At 55.3% G+C, this 23,358-nt stretch overlaps 8 protein-coding genes across 8 annotated transcripts; 5 read left to right on the top strand and 3 right to left on the bottom strand.

Annotated features, from left to right (window-relative positions):
* Window positions 1–523: 523 nt before the first annotated feature.
* Window positions 524–2,247, top strand: hisHF (Imidazole glycerol phosphate synthase hisHF; the record flags this gene model as incomplete). Its single annotated transcript, XM_036644946.1, has 2 exons — window positions 524–649; window positions 721–2,247. The coding sequence occupies 2 exons, from the start codon at window positions 524–526 to the stop codon at window positions 2,245–2,247; spliced, it is 1,653 nt and encodes a 550-aa protein (XP_036489690.1).
* Window positions 2,248–2,925: 678 nt separating this feature from the next.
* Window positions 2,926–3,472, bottom strand: CGCS363_v013096 (uncharacterized protein; the record flags this gene model as incomplete). The annotated part of the gene is made up of 2 exons (XM_036644945.1): window positions 2,926–3,133; window positions 3,186–3,472. The coding sequence occupies 2 exons, from the start codon at window positions 3,470–3,472 to the stop codon at window positions 2,926–2,928; spliced, it is 495 nt and encodes a 164-aa protein (XP_036489691.1).
* A 4,593-nt stretch (window positions 3,473–8,065) lies between these two features.
* Window positions 8,066–9,100, top strand: CGCS363_v013095 (Protein yippee-like; the record flags this gene model as incomplete). The annotated part of the gene is made up of 1 exon (XM_036644944.1): window positions 8,066–9,100. One exon carries the CDS (start codon window positions 8,066–8,068, stop codon window positions 9,098–9,100), a length of 1,035 nt encoding a protein of 344 aa, XP_036489688.1.
* Window positions 9,101–9,525: 425 nt separating this feature from the next.
* Window positions 9,526–11,006, bottom strand: dug1-0 (Cys-Gly metallodipeptidase dug1; the record flags this gene model as incomplete). The annotated part of the gene is made up of 2 exons (XM_036644943.1): window positions 9,526–9,706; window positions 9,757–11,006. The coding sequence occupies 2 exons, from the start codon at window positions 11,004–11,006 to the stop codon at window positions 9,526–9,528; spliced, it is 1,431 nt and encodes a 476-aa protein (XP_036489689.1).
* A 1,519-nt stretch (window positions 11,007–12,525) lies between these two features.
* CGCS363_v013093 (putative RING finger protein) lies at window positions 12,526–14,561 on the top strand (the record flags this gene model as incomplete). Its single annotated transcript, XM_036644942.1, has 3 exons — window positions 12,526–12,697; window positions 12,748–13,036; window positions 13,088–14,561. 3 exons carry the CDS (start codon window positions 12,526–12,528, stop codon window positions 14,559–14,561), a joined length of 1,935 nt encoding a protein of 644 aa, XP_036489686.1.
* A 562-nt stretch (window positions 14,562–15,123) lies between these two features.
* get3 (ATPase get3) lies at window positions 15,124–16,204 on the bottom strand (the record flags this gene model as incomplete). Its single annotated transcript, XM_036644941.1, has 2 exons — window positions 15,124–15,762; window positions 15,827–16,204. The coding sequence occupies 2 exons, from the start codon at window positions 16,202–16,204 to the stop codon at window positions 15,124–15,126; spliced, it is 1,017 nt and encodes a 338-aa protein (XP_036489687.1).
* Window positions 16,205–16,592: 388 nt separating this feature from the next.
* Window positions 16,593–17,398, top strand: CGCS363_v013091 (uncharacterized protein; the record flags this gene model as incomplete). Its single annotated transcript, XM_036644940.1, has 2 exons — window positions 16,593–16,757; window positions 16,820–17,398. The coding sequence occupies 2 exons, from the start codon at window positions 16,593–16,595 to the stop codon at window positions 17,396–17,398; spliced, it is 744 nt and encodes a 247-aa protein (XP_036489684.1).
* Window positions 17,399–18,704: 1,306 nt separating this feature from the next.
* RIM9 (pH-response regulator protein palI/RIM9) lies at window positions 18,705–19,484 on the top strand (the record flags this gene model as incomplete). The annotated part of the gene is made up of 2 exons (XM_036644939.1): window positions 18,705–18,901; window positions 18,953–19,484. 2 exons carry the CDS (start codon window positions 18,705–18,707, stop codon window positions 19,482–19,484), a joined length of 729 nt encoding a protein of 242 aa, XP_036489685.1.
* Between the last annotated feature and the right edge of the window lie 3,874 nt (window positions 19,485–23,358).

Genomic DNA, 23,358 nt, shown 5'->3' with positions numbered 1-23,358 from the left:
CTGGTCGTGTGTTGGGCCTCGTGCATTTGGCGTTGCTGCTGCGATCTCGAAATCAAGTCAAGGCGCAATCGCCAAACATTCGCAGCTCGTGTTCAAAGCATTGGTCGGCTCCGAGTGACGTAGAGTGCAATGTTGCAAGAAGAAGAAATTTCGGGAAAGCTCCAAGGGTTCAAAAACGAAATCGCAGAGCAGACTTCCCCTTCTAGCCAGCTTCCCCAGTAGCAAACCGGCAGATTACCTCAGTGCAGGGGCCGCGGGCCCCTCCATGCGGGGCACCAGCCAAACAACGGCCGGCCGAACTGTGACTGATCGCAACCCCTCTGCCCCGCCATCGCAAGTAAATTTCCCAAAGGACGCCCTACGCTCTACGAGTGACCGGGACTCATCCCACCTTTGACTCACCACCGGACGACTACTTAACGAGCTACGACACTCTCCCGGCGGCCGCATTCCATTCGTTATCGAGCATTGATCTACGTTCCCTCTACCAATCTCAGAAGAACGAACGAAACAACCGCCCGCCATGTCGAACAAGGTCCACATGCTGGACTATGTCGCCGGCAACGTTCGCAGCTTGGTCAACGCCATCGAGAAGGTCGGCTACGAGGTCGAATGGGTCAGGAAACCAGAAGATGTTGCCTCAGCAGATGTACGATCCCTTTTGGCTTCTTCTTACAGACTATAACGGGCAATGAGCTAACAACCTCTCCTCCGGCGCAGAAACTAATCCTCCCCGGCGTCGGCCACTTCGGCCACTGCCTCTCCCAACTCTCCCAAGCCGGCTTCCTCCCCGCCGTATCCGCCCACATCGCCTCCGGCAAGCCCTTCATGGGCATCTGCGTCGGCCTCCAGGCCCTCTTCGAGGGCTCCCTCGAGGACCCCGCCGTCCCCGGCCTCGGCGTCGCAAAGGGCCGCCTCGACGCCTTCGACCCCTCCACGGGCAAGTCCGTCCCCCACATCGGCTGGAACAGCGCAAACACCGGCGGCGCCGCCCTCTACGACCTCCGCCCGGACTCGAAGTACTACTACGTCCACACCTACAAGTTCCCCTACGTCCGCGGCCAGCTCGAGGCCGACGGCTGGACCGTCGCGACAGGCACCTACGGCGCCGAGACCTTCGTCGGCGCCCTCGCCCGCGGCAACGTCTTCGCGACCCAGTTCCACCCCGAGAAGTCCGGCGCTGCAGGCCTGCGCTGCCTCCGCGCCTTCCTCGACGGCTCCGGCGCCGCCGCCCTCGCCTCCTCCACCACGACCCCGTCCCCTGAAGCCCTCCCCTTCCAGGACGGCCTCACCCGCCGCGTCATCGCCTGCCTCGACGTCCGCGCAAACGACCAGGGCGACCTCGTCGTCACAAAGGGCGACCAGTACGACGTCCGCGAAAAGACCGACGGCGGCAACGTCCGCAACCTCGGCAAGCCCGTCGAGATGGCCCGTAAGTACTACGAGCAGGGCGCCGACGAGGTCACCTTCCTCAACATCACCTCCTTCCGCGACTGCCCCCTCGCCGATGCCCCCATGCTCGAGATCCTCCGCCGCACCGCCGAGACCGTCTTCGTGCCCCTCACCATCGGCGGCGGCATCCGCGACACCGTCGACACCGACGGCACAAAGGTCTCCGCCCTCGAGATCGCCACCATGTACTTCAAGTCCGGTGCCGACAAGGTCTCCATCGGCTCCGACGCCGTCCTCGCCGCGGAGGAGTACTACGGCGCCGGCCGCAAGCTCTTCGGCAACACCGCCATCGAGCAGATCTCAAAGGCCTACGGTAACCAGGCCGTCGTCGTCTCCGTCGACCCCAAGCGCGTCTACGTCCCCAAGCCCGACGCCACCCGCCACAACATCATCAAGACGGCCCACCCGGGCCCCAAGGGCGAGGAGTACTGCTGGTACGCCTGCACCATCAAGGGCGGCCGCGAGACGCGCGACATGGACGTCGTCGAGCTCGCCCAGGCCGTCGAGGCCATGGGCACCGGCGAGGTCCTGCTCAACTGCATCGACAAGGACGGCACCAACAGCGGCTTCGACCTCGAGCTCGTCAGCCAGGTCAAGGCCGCCGTCAAGATCCCCGTCATCGCGTCCAGCGGCGCCGGGCACCCGATGCACTTTGAAGAGGTCTTTGAGAAGACGACGACGGACGCCGCGCTTGGGGCCGGCATGTTCCACCGCGGGGAGTACACCGTTAAGGACGTCAAGGATTTCCTGGCCGGCAAGGGGCTGAAGGTGAGGCAGTTTGAGGCGAGCGTTTGAAAGGAACCAGTGTGTAGATGTTGATGGTTGTGGTATATACATCAAGAGATGTGGGATGAAGACATGAAGAACAATATCCAAAAGCAAATAGACACCTTTTTTTTGTATCAACAATTTTTGATTTGAAGTTGTGGCTGTTAAAACGCTACGTTACGGAAAGAAAAGCCTGGAAGACTTGTGTGGACAATCTGACGCGAACGCCGATTACAAACAAGAACGACAACCAAACAAGACTTTGTGTCATGATCTCATGCCAGTGTTTTTGGAAACGTGCAATTCCTCCTCCTCAGTGATAAATCAAACCGACCCGCTTGAGCGGATAGGTAAACAACTCAATGTGAAAACGAAACCCCTACCGGCAGTGAGGAACTCCAAAGCCAAGTTGAAATGGGTGAAAGGAAAGAAACAGCCGGCCCCCAACTTTTTGCCAGAGACAGAAAAAGAAATGCCTTGAAACATGAGACTGAGATCCCTCTCTTTTTGTCGAACCGTTGCTTTTGATGGCGTTCCCTTTTCTGTTTCCGATTATGCTGGTGAATCCTGTGCTTTTGCTGTTCCTGAAAAAAAGAGAAGAGATGCGCGAGACGCAGAAAAAAGAAAATGAATCAAAGCCGAAAACTCCCAACTGCCTTAGCTTTCATGAAAACAGAAGAAACACACGAGATAGCTGTTCATGTACTAGATTTCCATGCCCATGAACAGCCACCTGTTGCTCGTCACGTCCACGTCATGCGCCCAGCGGTCCAGCGTCGTCAGCTCGAAGCCCACCCACTGCAGGCTCTTCATCAATGATTTCGCGTCTTCCTCCTCGATGCCTCGGTCAATGCAGATGACGAGATGCTGGCAGTCCAGTGGACCGTCAACCAACTCCATCAAAGCCATGAGCCTAGATAACGGTCAGCATGTAATAGATCGTGAGTCATCTCAAGTGAACGTACGCAGGCTTCAGGTCACGTCCGATGACGTTCCTATCAAACAAGGCAAACAGGGACTTTTCAGCCCCGTCGTCCGCCACAAATGCCCGGAAACTCGCGCCGCCGGCAAAGTCCCAGACCTCCATCCACGCTGTGGCGGGTGCGGGAGCCTTTGTATCGGTCTCACGCCCGCCAAAGTGGGGCTGAACAGCCAGGTCCTCGTCGGACGGCGGAGTTTGCATAGAATAAACACCCGTCAGGCCGGAGCCATTCGGACCAGTGCCCCTCTCACCGCGGAACACAGCCTTCATGGACTCACAAAAGAATCTCTCACATTCTTCCCTGATCGTAAGTGCTGCCCCCCCTCGACGGCTGATCCTCTTACCGGGCTGCTGGCGCTGCTTGGTGGCTTTGGGAAGCAGCGCGAGCTGGTTGGATGCCGTTATGGCCGCGAGGGGGGGGCTTGATGGAGGTGATGGTAGTCCTGAGGAGGGGACCTCAGGAATACCACTCGGCCCCTGTTGATAGCGGAATGGTTAGCGTCGTGGATCATGCATGCCAGAGAGTGTGTGAGACGTTGGAAAGTGTGGGGGCGGGGACGGATAGAGAGAGACAGGTGATCGACGAGTTGGTCGAAGATGAGGCTGAAGAAGGGGTGATTGGAATGGATGCGACGTACCTGCGGCCCCGGTAGTGCAGTAGTGGAGACCGCGAAGAGTCGCGGCAGAGTCGACGATGTAGCAGCTGGCAAGGACATTGGCCTGACGGACAACGGCCTCGCCATCAAAATTACTACTACTGTAATTACTCTGCTGTCTCATTGGCGCCATTGCGATTGATTTCCTGGGGGTGTTGGTCTTGACTCGGTGTATTTTTGTGATGTGGTGTTGGTAGGTGCGGTTCTCGGGGATTCGGAACCGGTCGACAGATTGGGATTGATCGTGATTGAGAAGGTTGAATTGGATTCGGAGAGTTGGATTGGAGTCGTGAGAGACTTGTTTGGATGATCGAGCTATTGGATTGTCTGGCGGTGAGGCTGTAAACAGCGATTGATTGCTTGCTTGTCGAGACGGAGAGGTTGTCGAGATTTTTTTTTTTTTTTTTGCGTTGCGAACGGCGGTTGTTGCGGGAGCGAAGGGGTACCTTCTTTTGCGAGCGGTGAAGAACGGTGTGGGAGGAGAAGGGCAGGAGGTCAGTGGGTGAGACTGGCCGGCGAGTACCTTTAAAACCACAGCGGAGTCCTAGAGCGTGGAAATGTCCAGCGTGGCGGAGACGGGGGCACCGTGGGAAGGGGACCAGTTGCTGCACCACCAGCGGCCACGGCACAACCACCCAGCTGCACCGGAGCCACACAGGACAGTCATAATCAGCCATGCCATCTCCACCTTCCGCTTCTTTGATGGCGCGACCACCCATGCTCCCCCCTCTCTTTCCAGTGTCCTCTCGATGGCAATGCACCTCCACGGCATGGCATTTGATGCGTAACATGTTTGCCATTGTCTGGAGTCTGAGCCTGTTGTTGGTCTTTCGCGAAGATTCCAAGCATCATACACCCTCCCCCGACGAATTGCAGGATGATCACGCATCGACTTCCCCAGTTTCTTGTTGATTGCCGCACCGGGACCCCTAATTAGAGCGTCGTCCACCACGGTAGCACGGAGCGGACGGCCTCTGGGCTTACGAAACCGGCCAGGAGCCCACTGCGGCGCCCCGTACATGTTGCACTGTCAAGCACGTTTTCCACTGCGCCGCGTCACATTGGCTGCCTTGCTTGTCTACCCCTTCATCTTGCCGCCAATTCAAGCCCTTCTCCGTCCTTGGGCTGGTCAAGTCGTGATCTCCTCAACCTCAATGGATTTTGGGTTTGCCTAACGACCTAATCATTCACGAAGCCAGTCAACCGCCGCCAACAATCACGGTTCGGCTGGACGCTCCCCATCCGGATCCGGCGCGGCGCTTGGCACTTGGACCGGCTTGCCAATCGCATAACAGACAGCGACAAGGGCCGTGGGATGGAGTGAGGGAAGGGGGGGGAAGCTGCAAGTTCACATGCACGTGGACAGCGCTGAGCCGAGCCCAGTCGAGCCCAAAATCCAACCTGCAGCCAGCCCAAGCCCAGTGTCTGGCGGACGGTGTACACGGAGAACCCTGACCTGTTCTTGCATCACGGAGTTTGCCTCTTCTTAGTGATGGATTCCACAAGAATGAGTAACCCCTCTGGATCCCCTAGACTTTGGCTGGAGCAGTTTGAGGTAATCGCACATCATGCGCCGGCATCTGGTCCAGCACAAGGCAGATCATCGTATCAGTGACAGATAACCGTGGAAGCTTCTGATCGATCGGTGTGCTTATGGTTGGCCTTTTTGCGTCAAACTCCAACTGCCCAGAAACCATTCCATCCCCCAAACCTTAGAGGCCAAGGGTCGCCTTCTTCTTGGCTTGCGTGATGTTGTCTTGAGTTCCTCAAATCTATTACAAACGTTCGCCGTGCCGTCGTACAGCTTTAGTCAAAACGGTCCAAACGCTCCACGGACAACAACGTGGCTCCCCTTCCCTGGGCAACCCGCGACCGTCAATGCAGCGATCCCCCGCCCCGGAGCCCGGCATGGTCGGAGGAGCCCACGAACCGTTCGACGGGATCCGGTCTACCTTGGTCGATTGATTAATCACAGGAATGCCGTGACAAGCACCTCGTCACTAAACACCAGCTTGCGAAGAACGTCAGTATACGGCGGAAATACTGGGGTAGACGTGGTGCGATTCCCCAGCTTTGCGTCAAAGAGATGTGTGCTCTCCGGGGTGTTCGTGTTTCTGTTCGGGTCACTTGACCGCGCCCAGCCGCTCCGTTTCCCCACACTTGACATTTCGCGATTGCGAGTCATCATTGCCTGGGCTCCGGGGTTCTCATCGACCCCGTTACCCCTTGGCTCACTGGCATGGCATGAACGGGGCGGTTTAGCTGTTGCTAATGATAAACATGAAGTGCCATCATATCGCCTAATAATAATATCCAAAGCTGTTTGAGTACCATCATAGATCAGAATGGGAATGTGGTTTATGTCAGAAGGCAGACAGTCGCCGCGGTTGCGATCGCCCGGAGGCGTCTGCGGTTGGTCAGCAGGCCAGCAACTCAATGGCTCAGATGACCGTCTTGTCCAACTTGTGCAAAAGACACCAAGCAAAAGTTTCGGTGTCGATTGCTCCATATCCCGAACCTTCTCTGGACGCACAGAAGCTTTCCGGCAGGGCGTGCAAACAAAACCGCAACATCACGACTCGTAAGATTGATAGCGAAACGGAAGCTCGCTCCTTCTAGAAGCCCTTTAACTTTCTCCTTCCCCTCTCTCGCCCGTCTCCAAAAGAGGGGGGAACTGGACCCCCAAAGCTTGCCGCACACCCGTCGCCGTCGTCGTTGTCGTTGGCTTGGAGCACATCTGACGGGGCTTGACCATCGAATGAGGTGATCAATGATCATACCCACATTTCCGTCCAACCAGCATCACCAGGAGGAAATCTCGAGTGACACAGCAAAAAATATTGGGAAGGGTCGCCGAGCGTTGACAAACCAACTGCAACCTCTCCCATTGCCGGCACCGACTACACTATCCAAGGATGGTGCGGCTTCTCCACCTCGACGCATCTTATCGGCTCACGTCCTCCAAAAAGGTGTTATCGATAACGCCTTGGAGGGTGGGGGCAGACACCGGACTGACCTTACCCAAGCCTAACGACCGCTGATCGCTCATGCGACATGCTGCCGCCCGCAACCTCCGAGCGCTGGTCGTCTGAGACTGTTGATCGGAGGAAGAGGGGGTTGGGGGTCGAAGAGGAGGCCAGGCCAGGCCAGCAGATGTCCCATTTGCCCTCTCTCCCAAGCTCCGTTCGGACTTTGTGAGGAGGTAAAGGTCACAGGTTCACCCTTCATGAACGACTCAGCCAGTCACCTCGCCAAAAGCTTCCGCAGGATCTGGCATGACAAGCCCACGTTTTGCCCCCTCTCTCTCTTTCACCTTTCTCCTCAGCCTTCCCCGAATGGAGTAGTATTGCAAACCGAACTCGAATACAACGGTTACTTGCGCAGCTTACATGTAATCGTTTGAGACGAGAGGTCAGAAAAGGGAACGACGCCCAGACCTTAGGACGTAGTATCTCTCACACACCGTCCCTCACCGCAAAACAAGGCGGGGGCAGCCGTCGCAACGGCGCGCCGGCCGCATTACCTTGAGACCCAGAAAGAGAGAGAACGCATGGCCCATTACCTTATCCTTTACCCTTGAAGTACCTTAACTACCGCAGCAGCCGTGAAGGAATTACACACACACAACGTTTTTGGCGCGCGATCCCCAACCTGCCCAAACCTGATGCCAGGCGGCCGGCCCATAAGTCATTCAAGCCAGCCTGACCTGCCCTCCGTCTCGTGCCGAAAAGCTGTCTTCCATCATACGAATGGGTGTGCCTACCTGACTCTCTCTTCCAACCCGGTCTTGACCAATAAGTACGCCCAGCCCACACCATATTTGACATCGAACCAGGCCGTCTGACGGACCCTCTCCGGTCGCGCAGTCCAGGGCGTGACAGCAATAACCACCCCAAGCAAACCCAGCCCGGCGTCGTCCCAAGATTCCCTTATCCATACACCTTCGGTCCCGGACCGACTAACACCTACATAACAAACACCAAACACCAGAGGAAGACGAAAAAAAGTCATGTTTGGCTCCCCGACTGTTGCTTCCATCGCGCGCCGCAATCTTTCCCAACGAACGTAGCTCCTCTCTTTCTGTTCTCCACCCGCATATCGTGCCCTTCCGGACCTGTATCCGGAGGCGCTGCGCAACTTACACAACCTCGGGCGCATATCCTCGAGAGACACAAAGAAAACGAAAAAGAGTAAACACCACAAAACCATGGCGCCAAACATCATCGTCTCCCGCCCAACGTTCCCAACCTACCTCCTCCCCTCTTTCAACCTCCCATTTCGCCGCCGCCCATCCTTACCACCAACGACGACGGCGACAACGGCGACAACAACCCCAACGCCAGAAGCAAGCCAGATCCCCTCCCTCTCCTCCTCGCCGACATCCTCAACGACAGACGAGGCCCCGACGCCTCCAAACAGCCCTCCCCCGCCGCCCTACCAAGACACCATCACAACCTCATCGCCCTCCTCCCCCGCCGACACCAAACTCCCGCCCACCCGCCTCCGCCCCCGCCGACAAACCCGCACCAAACCCGCCGCCCTCACCATCTCCCGCACGCAGCCCGACACGCTGCGGTGCTCAACCTGCTCCAGCGACATCGCCTTCGCCTCCCAGATCGTCTCGAAGGGCTTCACCGGCCGCTACGGCCGCGCCTACCTCGTCTCCCCCACGACCCTGCCCACGCCCGCCTCGCCCTCGTCCACCAGGAACTCCGGCCCCGCGGGGCCCGGCACCCTCGCCAACGTGCGCATCGGCAAGTGCGAGAACCGCCAGCTCGTCACGGGCTGGCACGTCGTCGCCGACATCACATGCCTGCTGTGCAGCGCCAAGCTCGGCTGGAAGTACGTCGACGCCAAGGAGCTCAGCCAGAAGTACAAGGTCGGCAAGTTCATCCTCGAGGTCGAGCGTGTGGTGCCATTCCGCAGCTGGGAGGACGTTTCCCCCGGGCAGGAGGGATACCCCGATGAAGACGAGGATGGGGTGTCTGACGAGAGCGAAAGTGACGAGGACGAGGTGATGGGAGGCACGAAGGACAAGGCGGTCGCCGGGGATGCGGAGCGCGAAGGCGAGGAGAGCGGGGAGGGGTCCGCGGGGGAGGACTCCTCCGAGCCCGAGGAGGAGATTGAGTTGGACTCGGAGGACGAGGATGATCTTGAAGACATGTTCTCCGGGACGTGGGACCCGGAGGTGGTGGCGAAGAGGCGGAGCCGCCGGGTGACGGCTGCCGCCCGGAAGAAATAGAGCTTTCGCGTGGAGAAAAGCTCCGATACCCACCCACTCCACGAGATATCCCGACCCGATTTGGGCTTCACCTCATCATCCACACCGGCGTTTTGTTTCTTTGGCTCGAATTACCGGATACGATATACCACCACGCTGAACGCGCAATATGACATCTTACGGACCAATACCCCCACATACATAGATTTAACTTGGGCACGAATAATTTGACTGATCTGGGTATTTGATTATTTCGCCTATGACCTAAACCTTCAACTTCCTAAATAGCGGTACACTGTTACGCGATAAATGCGTCTACAGTGTGCCGGCAGATAATCGGCTGCGGGCCAGTATGGGCCCGTCGTTAGCCGTACAAAGCAGCTGACTATGTACGCTACCGAATCTACTGTTCCTTGCCTCCTCCCTCCTTGTGGTCACACGATCAATTATGCCATGGGCTCCTCGGCAACATAGTGCAGGTAGGCACCCAGAAGCTTGATACCCTCGATGTAGTTGCGCTTGTCCAGCTTCTCGTTGATGGAGTGGGCACCGTCGGTGGAGCTACCCATGGGCAGCAGAAGGACGTTCTTGCCAGTGGCCTGTTCGAAGGTCAGGGTAACGGGAATGCTGCGAATGGTTAGCAATTATCAACGTTTTTGTGGGCGAGTTGTATTTACCTTCCACCCTCGCGAGTGAAGTCGGGCTGGACACCCCACACGCGCTCGGTAGCCTTGGCAGCAGCAGTGAAGTTCCAGTGCTTAGGCGACGCAACCCACCACTTGCCGGTGTGCTGAGCCCACACCTTCATGGTGTTCTTGCTGCCAAGCTTGGCGAACTGCTCCTTGACGTACTTGTAGACGCACTCGTTGGTCTGGTCGATCTCCATGTTGGGCACGGTACGGATGGAGAACTTGCCAGTGACCTTGGCGGGGATAACGGTCTTCGCGCCAGGGGCGGAGAAGGCTCCCTCGATGCCGTGGAGGGAGAGAGAGGGGTAACGCCATCTCGCCATGAGAGTAGGCTTCTTGTCCTCAAAGATGGTGGTCTTGCTGCCGAGAGACTCTTGGAGAGTCTCCATGGTGAAGGCAATGCCATCGTAGAGACCCTCCTCCTCAGAAGTAACAGGAGCAACCTGCCCCATGATACCGGGAATCTGGATCTTGCCGTCGGTGTCAACCAGGGAACCCAAGACGCGAACCATGTCGGTCATGGGCTCCTGGGCAGTACCGCCAAAGACACCGCTGTGGAGGTCGGCGCCGGGGCCGGAGATCTCAACAGAGTAGTAGTTGCAGCCACGCAGACCATAGGTCAAGCATGGCTTCTCGGTTCCAAGCCAGTAGTTGTCGGAAATGCAGACGGCGTCCGCGTCGGCGAAGTACTTCTTAGCCTCAGCCTCAATAAGATCATCGAGACCTTCAGAGCCGTACTCCTCCATACCCTCGAAGCACATAAGCAGGTTGACGGGGAAGTCAATGCCGGCCTTCTGGTGAGCCTCAATGGCGTTCAACCAGCCGAGAACGGGTCCCTTGTCGTCGGTAGAACCGCGACCAAACATGCGACCCTTCTCGTCGACGGAGAGCTCGAAAGGCTCAGTAGACCAGCCGTCACTCTTCTCGGCAGGCTGGACGTCGTAGTGGCCGTAGACCAGGATAGTCCTCTTGTTCTTGTCGTTTCCATATCTGCCGAGCACAACGGGGGGCAACTGCAGGCCGGGCTTATCAGGCTGCTCGCCGAGGGGGCGGAGCTCGACGGAAGCGCCAAGAGACTTGAGCTCGGCGGCGAGCCACTCGCCCATCTTCACGACATCGGGACGGCGCGCGACGTCGGCAGAGATCGAAGGGATCGCAACGGCCTTCCTGAGGCGCTCGATGAAGTGGTCGGCGTCGTTGTCGACCTGCTTGAAGTAGCCGTCAAGTTGGGGAGCCATCTTGCGAGCTTGGTGAGCTTGTATTGCTTGGGTAAGGTAAGGACGGCGAGCGTTAGCTATCCGAGTCGTTTGCCAACACGGGAGAAGTCTGGGAGTTGTAGGAAGAAACTTTCGAATAGTCTGAGGGCGGGCGAGGCCGTTCAACAATGAGGTGCGGGGCATGACGCCGGACTGGACCTTCTACATCGGGCGCAATAGAGCTGACCAGAAAACTGCTGCACCGAGAGTACCTCTTACCACCACCACATGCGCCTGCCCACACTGACTGTGACTGAGGTGCTCAGATGGCGGGGTACTCAATGCGTGGCGCTTCGGCAAGCAGCGGCCGTATCAGCAGCAGTAAGGGACCGGGTGCCCGCAATTTGCTAACACTTTGGAGAGCGTGGAGACGCTAGGCCTACAGCGTAGAGGACCTTTTGCGTGCTGCAGCACGTGACCCGGCCGCGCCGGCGGTTTCCGTTTGAGAGTGGTTTGGGAGCTCTGTGGCTTACTGCAAGTGGCTGGTGCTGTGGCTGATGGTCTCAGTGACTCAGCTCCGACTTTTTGGACGTGGCAGGAACAAAGAGGGAAAGCAGCAGTGAGTGGAGACTGGAAAAGACCCTCGGGAATTCGTGCCTGCCAGCTCAGAAATTGCACTCCGACAGCTCACGTGCCATCCGGCCAGCCCAGCCAGCTGCGACCTGCCACCTGCCCCGAGAGAGAGTGCTACAGAATCAGGTGGCAGCGTACCAAGTGGGTTCCAGAGCACCCTCTCTTCCTCTGCCAGTCATGTCTGCCTGCAACCCAAGCCCGGCTATATCTCTCCTCTTCCCCCTTTGCTTTACTCCTCTTTTTCCTGCCACGAACATCACACGTCGCCCGTTTTCCCGTCATTTCGATCGCTACGCCTTTCCCTGCTCAGGGATCCGCTCTTGTACGACTGTGCGACATTTTACCTGCCGCTCAGCCTTCGACCAAACACTTTCCGAAATCTCGGCGACAAGCGACGCAAGTGCCCGCTCGACGCGAACCTTTCACCACCCCCGACCGTTATCTCCCCTACTGGCAAGCAGAGCATTGCAGCAGCTCTCGCTTCGATCTACACACATACTGACCAGGAGAAAATATACTTGGCTTATTGAGGCTTCTCGACTGATGGTGCGCACGGTGTCGAGGTGATTTGGCTGTGAGGAGGAATTCACACAAAGGGCTGCCTATCGTCCAGTTGGTTGTCGGCCTCTTTGGCATTGTACTCTTTCTCTACATCCCACGAACCCTTATTTCCTTGTTCTTCCAAGTAAATCAGAATTGATTTCCATTACTCTTGAGAGGTGCAGAACGCAAGAGAGATCACTCAAAAGGCAACAAGAAAAAATACTAGCATCAAATCACTCTCTACTCACCTAGCTTCGCGTCTTCGTGGTCGCCCTTCAGGTTCACCATCGCCGCATTCAATCAAATCTTGATCTTGGCCATTACTGCTGTCGGCGTCTGCTGCTTCGATCAACTGTCGTAATCAGACTACGCAACGCGAGACACGATGGCTTCCTCCGTCTTTTTCAAGTTCAAGTCGCAAAAAGAGCCGACGCGAGTCGAGTTCGATGGCACCGGCATTTCTGTGTTCGAGCTGAAGCGCGACATCATCCTGAAGAGTGGTCTTGGCGACGGAACTGACTTCGACCTGGCCATTTACTCTGAGGATGGAAGTGAAGGTAAGCCCATTTCCCGACTGCTGTGATGAGTCCCTTCTAACCATGGGCAGAATACGACGATGACACGACAATCATTCCTCGATCCACGACTGTAGTCGCTCGCCGACTACCCGCCGCGAAACCCGGTGCTGGCCGCGGCGCTAGATATGTCTCCGGCAAGATGCCCGTCGCCGCGAAGAACTCCTCTCGAAAGGAGCAAACGACCAAGTCTGCAACGGCCAAGGCGGCGTCGAATGCCATCAGCCAGATGAACAATGCCATGACGGAAGAAGAGAAGATGGCGGCCATGTTCCAGGCCCAGACCGAGTCTTGGTCTGCCCAACAGGAGGAGATGTCACAGTAGGTTATCCGGACACGCAATGCATACTTCAGTTACTAACATCACCACAGCCAAACACCCGTTTTCAAGCCTGGATCCAAGAAACCTGCCAATGTGCCTGATCATGATCCTCCCAATGGATACATTTGCTATCGCTGTGGAGAGAAGGGACACTGGATTCAACTTTGCCCGACGAATGATGACCCTGAGTTTGACAACCGTCCTCGCGTGAAGCGTACTACGGGTATCCCCCGCTCATTCCTGCGCACCGTTGACAAGTCAGTCGCCCTCGCACAGAGCGGCGACGACGAGACCAAGAGACCTTCTGGTATCATGGTCAACGCTGAGGGAGAATTCGTTATCGCTGAGCCTGACAAGGCATCGTGGGAACAGTTCCAAGCCAAGGCCAAGTCTTCAGCCTCCGCTGCCAAGGCGATTGCTATGGGAGACAAGGAGTTGCAGGAGAGAGGATTGGAATGCCCCATCGACAAGAAGATGTTCATAGACCCAATGAAGACCCCGTGCTGCCAGAAGACGTATTGCAATGATTGCATCACAAATGCTCTCATCGAATCGGACTTCGTCTGCCCCAACTGTTCTAACGAGGGCGTTTTGATCGACGACCTGAAACCTGATGAGGAGGCTGCAGACAAGATCAAGGAGTATCTGAACGAGAAGACTGAGGCCAAGAGCCCGACGGCAACGGCCGCATCCCCAGCTCAAGCCGCTTCGCCGAAAGAGAACACGGAAGAGGCGAAGACGGAGACTGCCAACGGAACTGCGAAATCACCCACACCTCAGAAGTCGCCTTCAACCGCCCCGGCCACCACAGCGGCCCCTGCAGCCGACGGCACACCCAAGTCAACATCAGCCACACCCGCAACTGCCTCGGCGAAACCTGTCGATCGTGCTGGTTCCGAAGAATCCACCAACTCTAAGAAACGGCCTGCCGATGAGTTGATGGAGAACCCAAAGATTCCCAAAGCCCCCAAGGCAATGCAGAAGCAGCAGGAACAACAAGCCATGATGAACGGCATGAATGGCATGGGCAACATGCCAATGAACCCTATGATGGGCTTCGGCAACATGAACATGATGAACGGTTTCATGGGTATGCCTAATATGCCAAACATGCCCAACATGCCCAACATGCCCAACATGGGCAACATGAACATGGGTATGCCGATGATGGGCATGATGAACCCGATGATGGGCATGCCTGGCTTCAACCCGATGAATGGAGGCGGCTTCGACATGGGCAACAACAACTGGAACGGCGGTAACTTTGGCGGAAACATGAACGGCATGAACGGCATGAATGGTATGAACGGCGGAATGAATGGTGGAATGAACGGCGGTAATATGAACGGCGGTGGTATGAATGGTGGGATGAACGGGGCCATGGCCGGCGGCTTCAACCAACAACGCCACAACTTCACCCAGCCGAACAACGAGGATGACGCCTACTTCAGGAGACCAGTCAATCCCCACCGCCACCAGAATCGCCAACGTCGCGTAAGGCCTAGTGACTACCGCGAGCTCTGAGCGACTTCTGCACGACCATAGCAACATTCGTCACGACCTCTTCAACTGTAATACTACTTAGACGACACGCATCGCATCACGGCTTTATCATTCTGGAAAAAAACAAATACGGCACAACTCATGTCCTCACTTGCCAAGAGGAAGTTGGACAAGACATTAGTCTTCGGCGTTCACGGGGAATTGATTGGGAGGGAGGTTTCTTTTTTACCGCCTGGAAGGGGTCTCAGGCTGGTCTTGGGGGAAGCAAAGTGTGTGATCGTAATGCGGGAGAGCATCGACACCTAGGGATAACGAGGACAATTCATCCTCCATAAAACAGTGTGCTCAGCGTGGAGCTCTTTCTGTATCTAACAACACGCACTCAAGATGATCAATAAAGTCTCCTGCACATGAATCACCGGGTATCAAATCGTTTTGTGAATGTATTCTATATCTCCACTCGTGACTCTTGACGCCTCATGCTACCATCCCTTCGTGAAAGCCTTTTCCGTAATCATGTTTTGAACCACTATGCACCAACAACCCTCTCCCCTTCAAACGAAACCTTCCCTCGCATGCTTGCTTAGTCCATCTCAGGGGGCACATACGGCGTCGTCAGCATCTCGCTGAACTTCTCCAGCTTCTCCTTTCCACGGACCTCCTCGACGAGCAGCGGCATCTTGACAACGTTGAACTCGTCGTACAGCTCCTCGATCTGCTCGAGATACTTCTTCTGCATCTTGCGGCGGGCGTTGCACTGGTCGCAGTTGCTGCCCTTCTTGGGGAAGAGCAGCTGGTTGACGACGATGCTGTGGGTGTCGATGCCGTAGTTGGCGAGCTCCTGGATCATGCGCTCCGTCTCGTACAGGGACAGGAACTCGGGGATGCAGACGCAGACGAAGGTGGTGAGGGCCTCGTCCTTGAACTGGGTGTTGACCTCGGAGATGGTCTCGCGCAGCGTCTCGAGCTTCTCCATCATTTCGTTGAGGTTCTGGCCGTTGGGCAGCTGGCCGCCCTGGCCGAGGAAGCCGTTGAGGAGGGGCCCGTACTGGGAGGAGAGCTGGGAGACCTTGGCGAGGGCCTTTTCGAGGACGGAAGGGAAGGAGAGGAAGCGCAGGGTGTGGCCCGTCGGGGCGGTGTCGAAGATGATTGTTTCGTAGGACATGGACTTTACTTGCTTGAGGACTTCGGCGAAGGACATGGCTTCGTCGATACCAGGGATCTATCGTGGGACGTTTTGTTAGCTGGGTTTAACTACGAGGGAGGAGGACGGAGGAAAGACATACGGCAAAGGCGAGATCCTGCATCATGCCGCCCAGACCGCCTGACATGGCGTCCACGTCCTCGCCCTGTCCGGCAAGGAGATCCTGCATGCTGCCGTTGGGGTCAATCTCCATGGCGCTCAGGTTGGTGAAGCCGTCAATCAGACGGGCCTCCTTGCCGAACTTCTGATTGAAGGCATCGGACAGGTTGTGCGCCGGATCGGTGGAGATGAGGAGGACGGAGCGGCGGTGCTTGGCGAGCTGGATGGCGAGAGAGCACGAGGTGGTGGTCTTTCCGACACCACCCTTGCCACCGACAAAGATCCAGCGTAGCGAGCGCTGGTCGAGGAGGGACTGGAGCGTGGGCTCCATCATGTCGTCGGCGTCGATGATGGCGGCCATGGTTGCGAGTCGGTCTGTCTGTCTGGTGGAACGATTCGTGCGGGGATAGCTTTGATGCGACTGTAGAAATGCTGTCTAGCTATGCAGTGAAAGATAGGCGAGATATTCAAAATGTCCAGCTACCGGAGATGTATCTGAACACGAAGCAGGCTGCCCAAGTTGATGTCGTAGGCGCGTTCCAAGCTGTTCTAGAAGGATACCAGTCGCAGAGCGAACCCTCCCCGCCATGGCGGGGCACCCCAGCCTGAAAACTGTGCGGCCGTTGGCAAATCTGGGCATCCGCACGGTGGCGGACTCCACAATAGCTGGACAACCTCTTCGAGCGGAGCTTCAACTTCAGCATGCGATTGCAAAAGGCATGTGACATTCGATCGCAACAGCTCGCAAGATGTCGACCAGAGGACATGCCGTCCTCCAGGATCTCTCGTACAAGCTCGGCATTCGAACCGTCCAGGTCACTGTCTCCCCGCGCCCAGCCAAGTTTGCCGAGCGGCGCGCCGTCCTGCACTCGCTGCAAAAGTTCGCCCGCGTTGAGGTGTTCAAGAAGCTCAATGTAAGGATTCCAGCATCTTGGCATGCTTGCGACAATGTTCCTAACCTGAACGCAACCTGTAGGACAACTCTTCTTTCATCTCAGTGCTTGCCGACAAGGCGCAGGCTAAATCGCTTGTCAACATGAGCCCGCTGCAGTACCAAATCGCGATACCACGACTGCACGGCTCCGTCCAGATGTTCCTCACGAACGCGAACTCGCCCGAACCGATAATCAAGTCGAAGGCCTCCGAGAGCGCACCCGAAACCGAAACTACACGCCCCGCAGCTGAGGAGGATCACAAGGAGTTTACGGTGCACATCTTCCCGGCGGAGTCGTACATCCACGCGGCTGCCATCAGGTCTTCGCCTCTTCACGGCCCTTGGCCCGAGTCTCGTCGGGAGACCACCATGATGTCTACCTTGAAGGAAACTTTGCCGAAAAACATCATGACTGAGGGCCTGGCAGACTGGGAGACAGGCGGCCAGATTCCGGCATCCGAGAAAAGCCAGCTGTGGGAGGACATTCTCCTCGGAAGCAAGTCGATGGATGTGAGCACGCGCGCCATTATCGACCGCATCCAGCGCCGCGAGAGACGGAACGCTACGCCGCCCATCATGGATGGTCTTTTGCAGCTGCGAGAGAAGTCACGGGATGGTTGAACATGGTGCCGATCGTGCACACGCGGCCGAAAGACTTTTCTTTTGCTTCGTGTGGGACTTGCATAGCCCAACTACGGCCGACAACGGTATCTGCTACTGCCTCAGCCCCATCGCACCATCATGCCGATTGCGCGTCTCCAACAGAACGCATCGCCGCTCCCGGAAACTAAGGCTGAGGAATTGCAACGGCCCTTCAGCCTGATCGGAGTTTGGCGCTGTCGCCAAGACGTGTCGAATTACGGGAACAATATTTCCCGACTAAACTGGCAATCGGCAGGAGGCTCATTAAGGAGATGGGATGGCAGAAAATCTCCAGAAAGACTTTGGATTGGCTCAGATGATCGGACGGAACTGATAATGTTTCGGCTGCATAACCTAAATTATGCGAGCGTGGGCGATGCATTGAGCTGTCGGTCCTGGAGATGTTCAGGACGAGCCACACCAAGAACAGGAACGACATTTGACATCTCGACATCAGATTGCCAAACCTAGGAAAGTCCAGTCGACAATGACGAAGATGTCTCTGGAGGCTTTTGCTAGCGCTACAACGTCGTGTTCCCGACTGACGACGGCTTGCATGTAGCACTCCGAGGAAAAGTCTTGAATTGGCAATTAACGGCAGTCAGCTGGCCCAACGTCTCTGACGTTGAAGTTGGATTACCAGTGCCGGGGTTCATTCAGGGCGTGGCGTCATTCCAGGGCCACAAAACAAGGAACACCTGCAACCTGCAATACCCTAGATCGGCAAGCAACGCCGCGACGGACCAATCAGATTCGCGAAGTCGCTAGTACGTCACCCCCAGTGCCACGTTCACCCGCTGAGAGAAGCCACCATCACCAGCTTTTTTGGCTCGAACCGAAAAGAACACTCACGGAGGAGCCTAGCAACTAGTCGAGCCGACCAACCGTGGCGCGGGGGGTCTGTTTGCGCAAGCAAGGGTCCATTCCATTTTGTCAAGCCACCAGAATGGAGGGCCAGGCTCGGCCACGGCCACCATGATGACGTCGCATCCGTTGGGCTGCGTCGAGACCCTGACTTACACGGCATTCTTGGCCCCGAAGCGTGTGCCCAGCGTGGTCGCAGTCACAGATCATCGCACATCATGCAGATTCCTGCTTCGTGGCTCTACTCAGGGGGGTCCTGAGACGGTGGTGCTTATATGCGGACGGCTTCGCCCTCCCTTTCACGAACATGTTCATCCGCTCTATATTCCATCGCCACTTGTCTCGTTCAATATAGCTTAACGCCAATCAACAACCACCACACCCTTCAACACTAGCCAGCCGGCAGTAAAACACCATCACCATGGCTGTCACAGGCTTTATCCACCACTTCGGTACCTTCTTGCTCCTCGTAGCAACGGTCCTCCTGGTCATCACCAGCATCTCCTCGCCGGTGGTGAACAACATCTCCATCTTGACCGTGAAACTTGGTGATGCTTCCGCCGGCAACGAGATCACATTTGGCACGTTCGGATACTGCATCCGCGGCGCCAACGCAGAGTAAGTCGACCTCATCTTCAAGTCGACAACCCTATCACTAACATATCCAAGTGGCTCCGACCGCTGTCCCTCCGCCCGCATCGGCTACGACCCGGCCCAGATCGTCTCCGAGTCCGACGGCACCAACTACTCCACCTACTCCTCCAACACCTCCGAGGCCCTGACCCGCGTCATGATCCTCCACCCCATCGCCGCTGCCGTCTCCTTCATCGCCTTCGTCCTCTCCGTCGGCGCTGGCATGTTCGGCTCCCTCTTCGCCGCCCTCGTCGCCGGCACCTCCTTCATCATCACCCTCGTCGCCCTCATCTGCGACTGGGTCGGCTTCGCGCTGATCAAGAAGAACGTCAACGACGACTCCGACGGCGGCGCCAGCGACAGCTACGCCCACTTCGACGTCGCCCTCTGGACCCTGCTCGCTGCCGCCATCTGCCTGCTCCTCGGCACGATCGTCGTCTTCTTCACCTGCTGCAGCGGTCGTCTGCACAAGCGCCGCCAGCAGAGGTCCAAGGTCGACCACTACTCTCCTCCCGCCACGCACACTCCCTACCGCCGTCGCCGCTGGTGGCAGCGCAACCGCTACTAAATTCGGGGACCACTCCGGATTTAAGTAGAGATTGACGGATCTCTTTCAGACCAGCTGCGATACTAGTAAAACGATGCATGTGTACATGAGTTTGGCGCACTTTGATATGGCGCTGGCGTACCGGGAAGGTGTTTTGATGAAGGGATGGATGAAATTGTGCTGCGAATATGATACCACGCCTGCATCGGCAGGGCATGAAACCTTTTTCTTGTATATTCAGATTAAACTTAATGAAGATATACTCAAACAATTTTCTGTCCACTGCACGTGTGATGTCTGAATCAGTGACACGTGGATGACGATGCGGTATAAGAGCGAGCAGGTAACAGTGGCATGTAGCTTGATCAGACAACAAAGACGATAGTCTTGCCTTGTGGCATGAGTGCAAGGTGGTATGAAAATATTTTTCTGTGGGAAAATACGGGAAAGGATTGCTGGTCGTTCGCCATCACAGGTTTAGACATTACTCTATCGCTCGGCACGCCTGGTATTTTTCGGTTATCCTCATCTATTCTCTCCTCGTATTGCTCTTGACAAATGCTCCCTGGTGGCAGTGGCTTCGCGAGGTGAGAGGATAGGTGAAGATAGAAGACGACACGCATGACCATCGCATCTCTCATGACCAATAAAGTCGATGGAAACAACAGGCAGTGGCATTTTGTTGTCTAAAGCTCTGTAGATCGTTGCGAAGTTGCTTTTTAAATCACTGTCGGCGATCGTATAGGCAGTTCCTCAGCACAAGCAGCCTGCGGGCTCAGAGGTCTCGTGCTTGCGGCGTGCCTTGTTATAAGTATGCATGTCTGCGAGGTCCTTCCAGATGGCCAACAGGAAATGCAGAAGATCGATGTTGTCGTGCAATCTGTTTGATCCTAGTACAGGCATTCGACGACAGAATGTAGAGGGCTGGGTATGTATATAGTTCCACGCTCATGACGCCCTGTCGCCCATCTTCGCTTTCGCTATTGACGTATTCCTGCTGAATATTCAATGACTACATCCTTGTCGACCTTTTCTGAGATCCTTCTAGAAACATTCTGCAGGCAAGTTGATTGAAACAGCATGAGGTAGCGCCGACGAACATGATGGACATGTTCCAGCCCTTTGCAAAGTACTTCATTGTTCGGTGGCTGAGAATTCTTCGCAGATGGTTTCAAGGACATGTATGTACACTTTCAGTCACACCAAGCACATATCGGAAGCATCGTTGTTTACGGGGAGACAGCCCTCGCTGGCTTATAAAACTCTACTCCCCCAAGAGCTGAGGAAGGCGGAGTCAAATTTTGAGATTGTCCATCTCTGTTAGTTTCCAGAAGCTTCAGCATCATTGGCTAATGCCACCAGTCTACATCTGCAACGGCTACGTGCTTCAACGGCACATTTCTCTCCCTAACTTAGCAATACTTCATTAGTAGCCAATTTCGTCGTCTGCCCTGGCTTCCGGTGGCTTCAGGACTATTTGGCTGTGGTATTCAGCAACAACAGCCTATCATTTTGAGCTCCGAACCCAATATTTCACGCGACTTGATTGAGACGGTTCTCATCTGTTTTGGTGAACCGGTGAACCAAGGTATGTGAAGCTACACCATTTTGCCTTGACCAAGCATTTTAATGACCCAGTAGCCCGTATTTATCAAACCAGCCTAGGTTCAAGATGCTATTTGTGGTTTTGGTCTTGAAGCCTCGGAATCCAGCTAGTCAGGAGAAAGCAGAGTCTTTTAAAAGCAGGCTCAGTCAGGTAAGATGACATCTCTCTACAACAATAAAAAAAACGGCATCGACGATTGAGAGTATTTCATGTTTTCATCGTTCAGCGAGGCTTGCTGTCCACCGAGGCATATGGCTCGGCGTCATCAGCACAACTCTCTCCGGTTGCGGCTGTTTTGATGTATTCCTCTCTGAACAGCTCGACGACAACAGAAACCTCGTTCGACGAATGTAAAAGCATGTTTCACATGGCTCCCATGAAGCTTCAGTGCGCGAGAATCGGCTCTATCACGGACACACACACACACAGCCAAGCTGGGGATTCAAATCCAAGATGCGAATCCATTTGACAGATCTAACCTCTCCTTGGGAACTTCAAATATATACACACACAGCCCCAACTGGAAGCGAACCATCTTTACAGTCTCAAGTCGAAAGACTACCCGACACCTTCATCCATCTGTGTTGTGGCCCCAAACCACCTCATCAACTCTGAATTTCAACTGGCCTGGCTACCAACCAAACTTGTTGACTGACAATGTTGATATGGCTGGCTTAGATGAGCTCGATGTAGGTTAGTTCTCTTCTGCTGATTGAACGTTCCTAGGCCCATCTTGACTGCTGTGTCAAGGCGAGCAGCCTTTAGCATTGCCTACATCCCGCGAAAGCCCAGGAATCAATATCAAGAGAACACGCCCGAAGGTTAAGTAGTCGTTGGTTCTTCCGGCTTCGTGTTTTCTGTATAAAATGGTATACGAGCTCAGAATTGTAAGAATGACAAACGCAATGCGGTGTTCTTGTCTATGGAGAGCAGACGGCCTCTAATTCTCCGCAATAAGCATCTTATGCCTCAGTCTGAAGATCTCTTAGCTGCTGACTCAGAGCTCATGTCGGCCCATCGTGTGGATGGTTCTGGATATCCTTGCTGCCTTTCGTTTATTCGACGTCTTAGTCTGCTGATAAAGTAGGAATGAAATTGCTCAAAACTGAAGGTTGTGGTGGGAGGATTCAGCTTGTGTAGATCACAAGCTGACGGGGATGGGTTGATCATTTCTCGCCGTTCTTAACTCTAGCACTCTAGGCTTAATACACAGAAGGACGAATTGATTATGTTGAAGAAATTGAACGCCGGTACTGACGGTAAATTTATAGCTTGGGACCACTGAGAAGTGAGGCAGACCATTTTTTGCCGTTTTCTTTCTGCAGTCGCCCTCCGCCCGGAGTTATAAAAGCAACAATATTTCATGCATTAATTATAGTTTCTTCATGGCAATCCATGTTCTTCTGACAGTTTATTCGAGGGCACCTGAGAAGCAGCATCCCTAAGTGCTTCGCATATTAGAGCGCTGACGACTGACTCTCCTCCTGCCAGTTAGCTTGCCAGAACGTTGGTCCCATTCCCAGCGTCATCTTGAAGATCTCTGGGCGTAGTGGGCATCACAAGAGGCGAACACACGCGGGAGTCTAAGGGTGCAGGACCACAGAGGGTCAATGAAATGCAGAACGACACTGAAGGAGCAATGAAATCATCGGGCGACGTTCTTCGAGCGCCGGTTCTCCGTGTAATTAATTATCTCTGTGCGAAGCATGACCAATATCGACATGCCGTTTGCGCGGTTGGCCTTCCTGGGATGGACAGCTCAAGAACATGAAATACCAGCGCAATTGCTACCGCACCTTTGATGTTTAGGCTTCAAGGCAGCCTCAAAGTGACGACCGGGTCCTACATTGAGCATGATACGCCCAAGACGCTTGTGAGACGTGTTCACCAGACACATTGGGGATTGTCTTACGAACGGTTCCCTCGATATGCTCATTTCAGGTTTGTTACTGTGTCTATGTATAAGGACTACCAGTGTTAATAATACAGAGGATTGTTTTACTCTTGTTCGCCGCTTCTGATAGCTTTGCTCTGCGGCAGACACGCCATCTCCTTCCATATCCCCTATACTTGGCTGACGAGGAAAAGTTACAGCAACTCGATTTTCGTATTGCCTACGACAGGTCTCTTTATAGCGCTGCCTTGTTTCTCTTCCCAAATTCATCTTGTAGCACTCGAATTAATCGACTAAACGAATATCCCCGCATTAATAGATAGAGATGATAGAAGCTGGTTCATTATGCACGGCTGTAGCTCACTTTACGGCCGTTTTATACAAAATTTTCATCA

The sequence above is a fragment of the Colletotrichum siamense genome (assembly GCF_013390195.1).
Source record: "Colletotrichum siamense strain Cg363 chromosome Unknown KSG_Cg363_contig09, whole genome shotgun sequence".
NCBI classification, from domain to species: Eukaryota; Fungi; Ascomycota; class Sordariomycetes; order Glomerellales; family Glomerellaceae; genus Colletotrichum; species Colletotrichum siamense.
The sequence above is the reverse complement of the archived record's forward strand: the minus strand, read 5'-3'. Positions and strand labels throughout refer to the sequence as shown.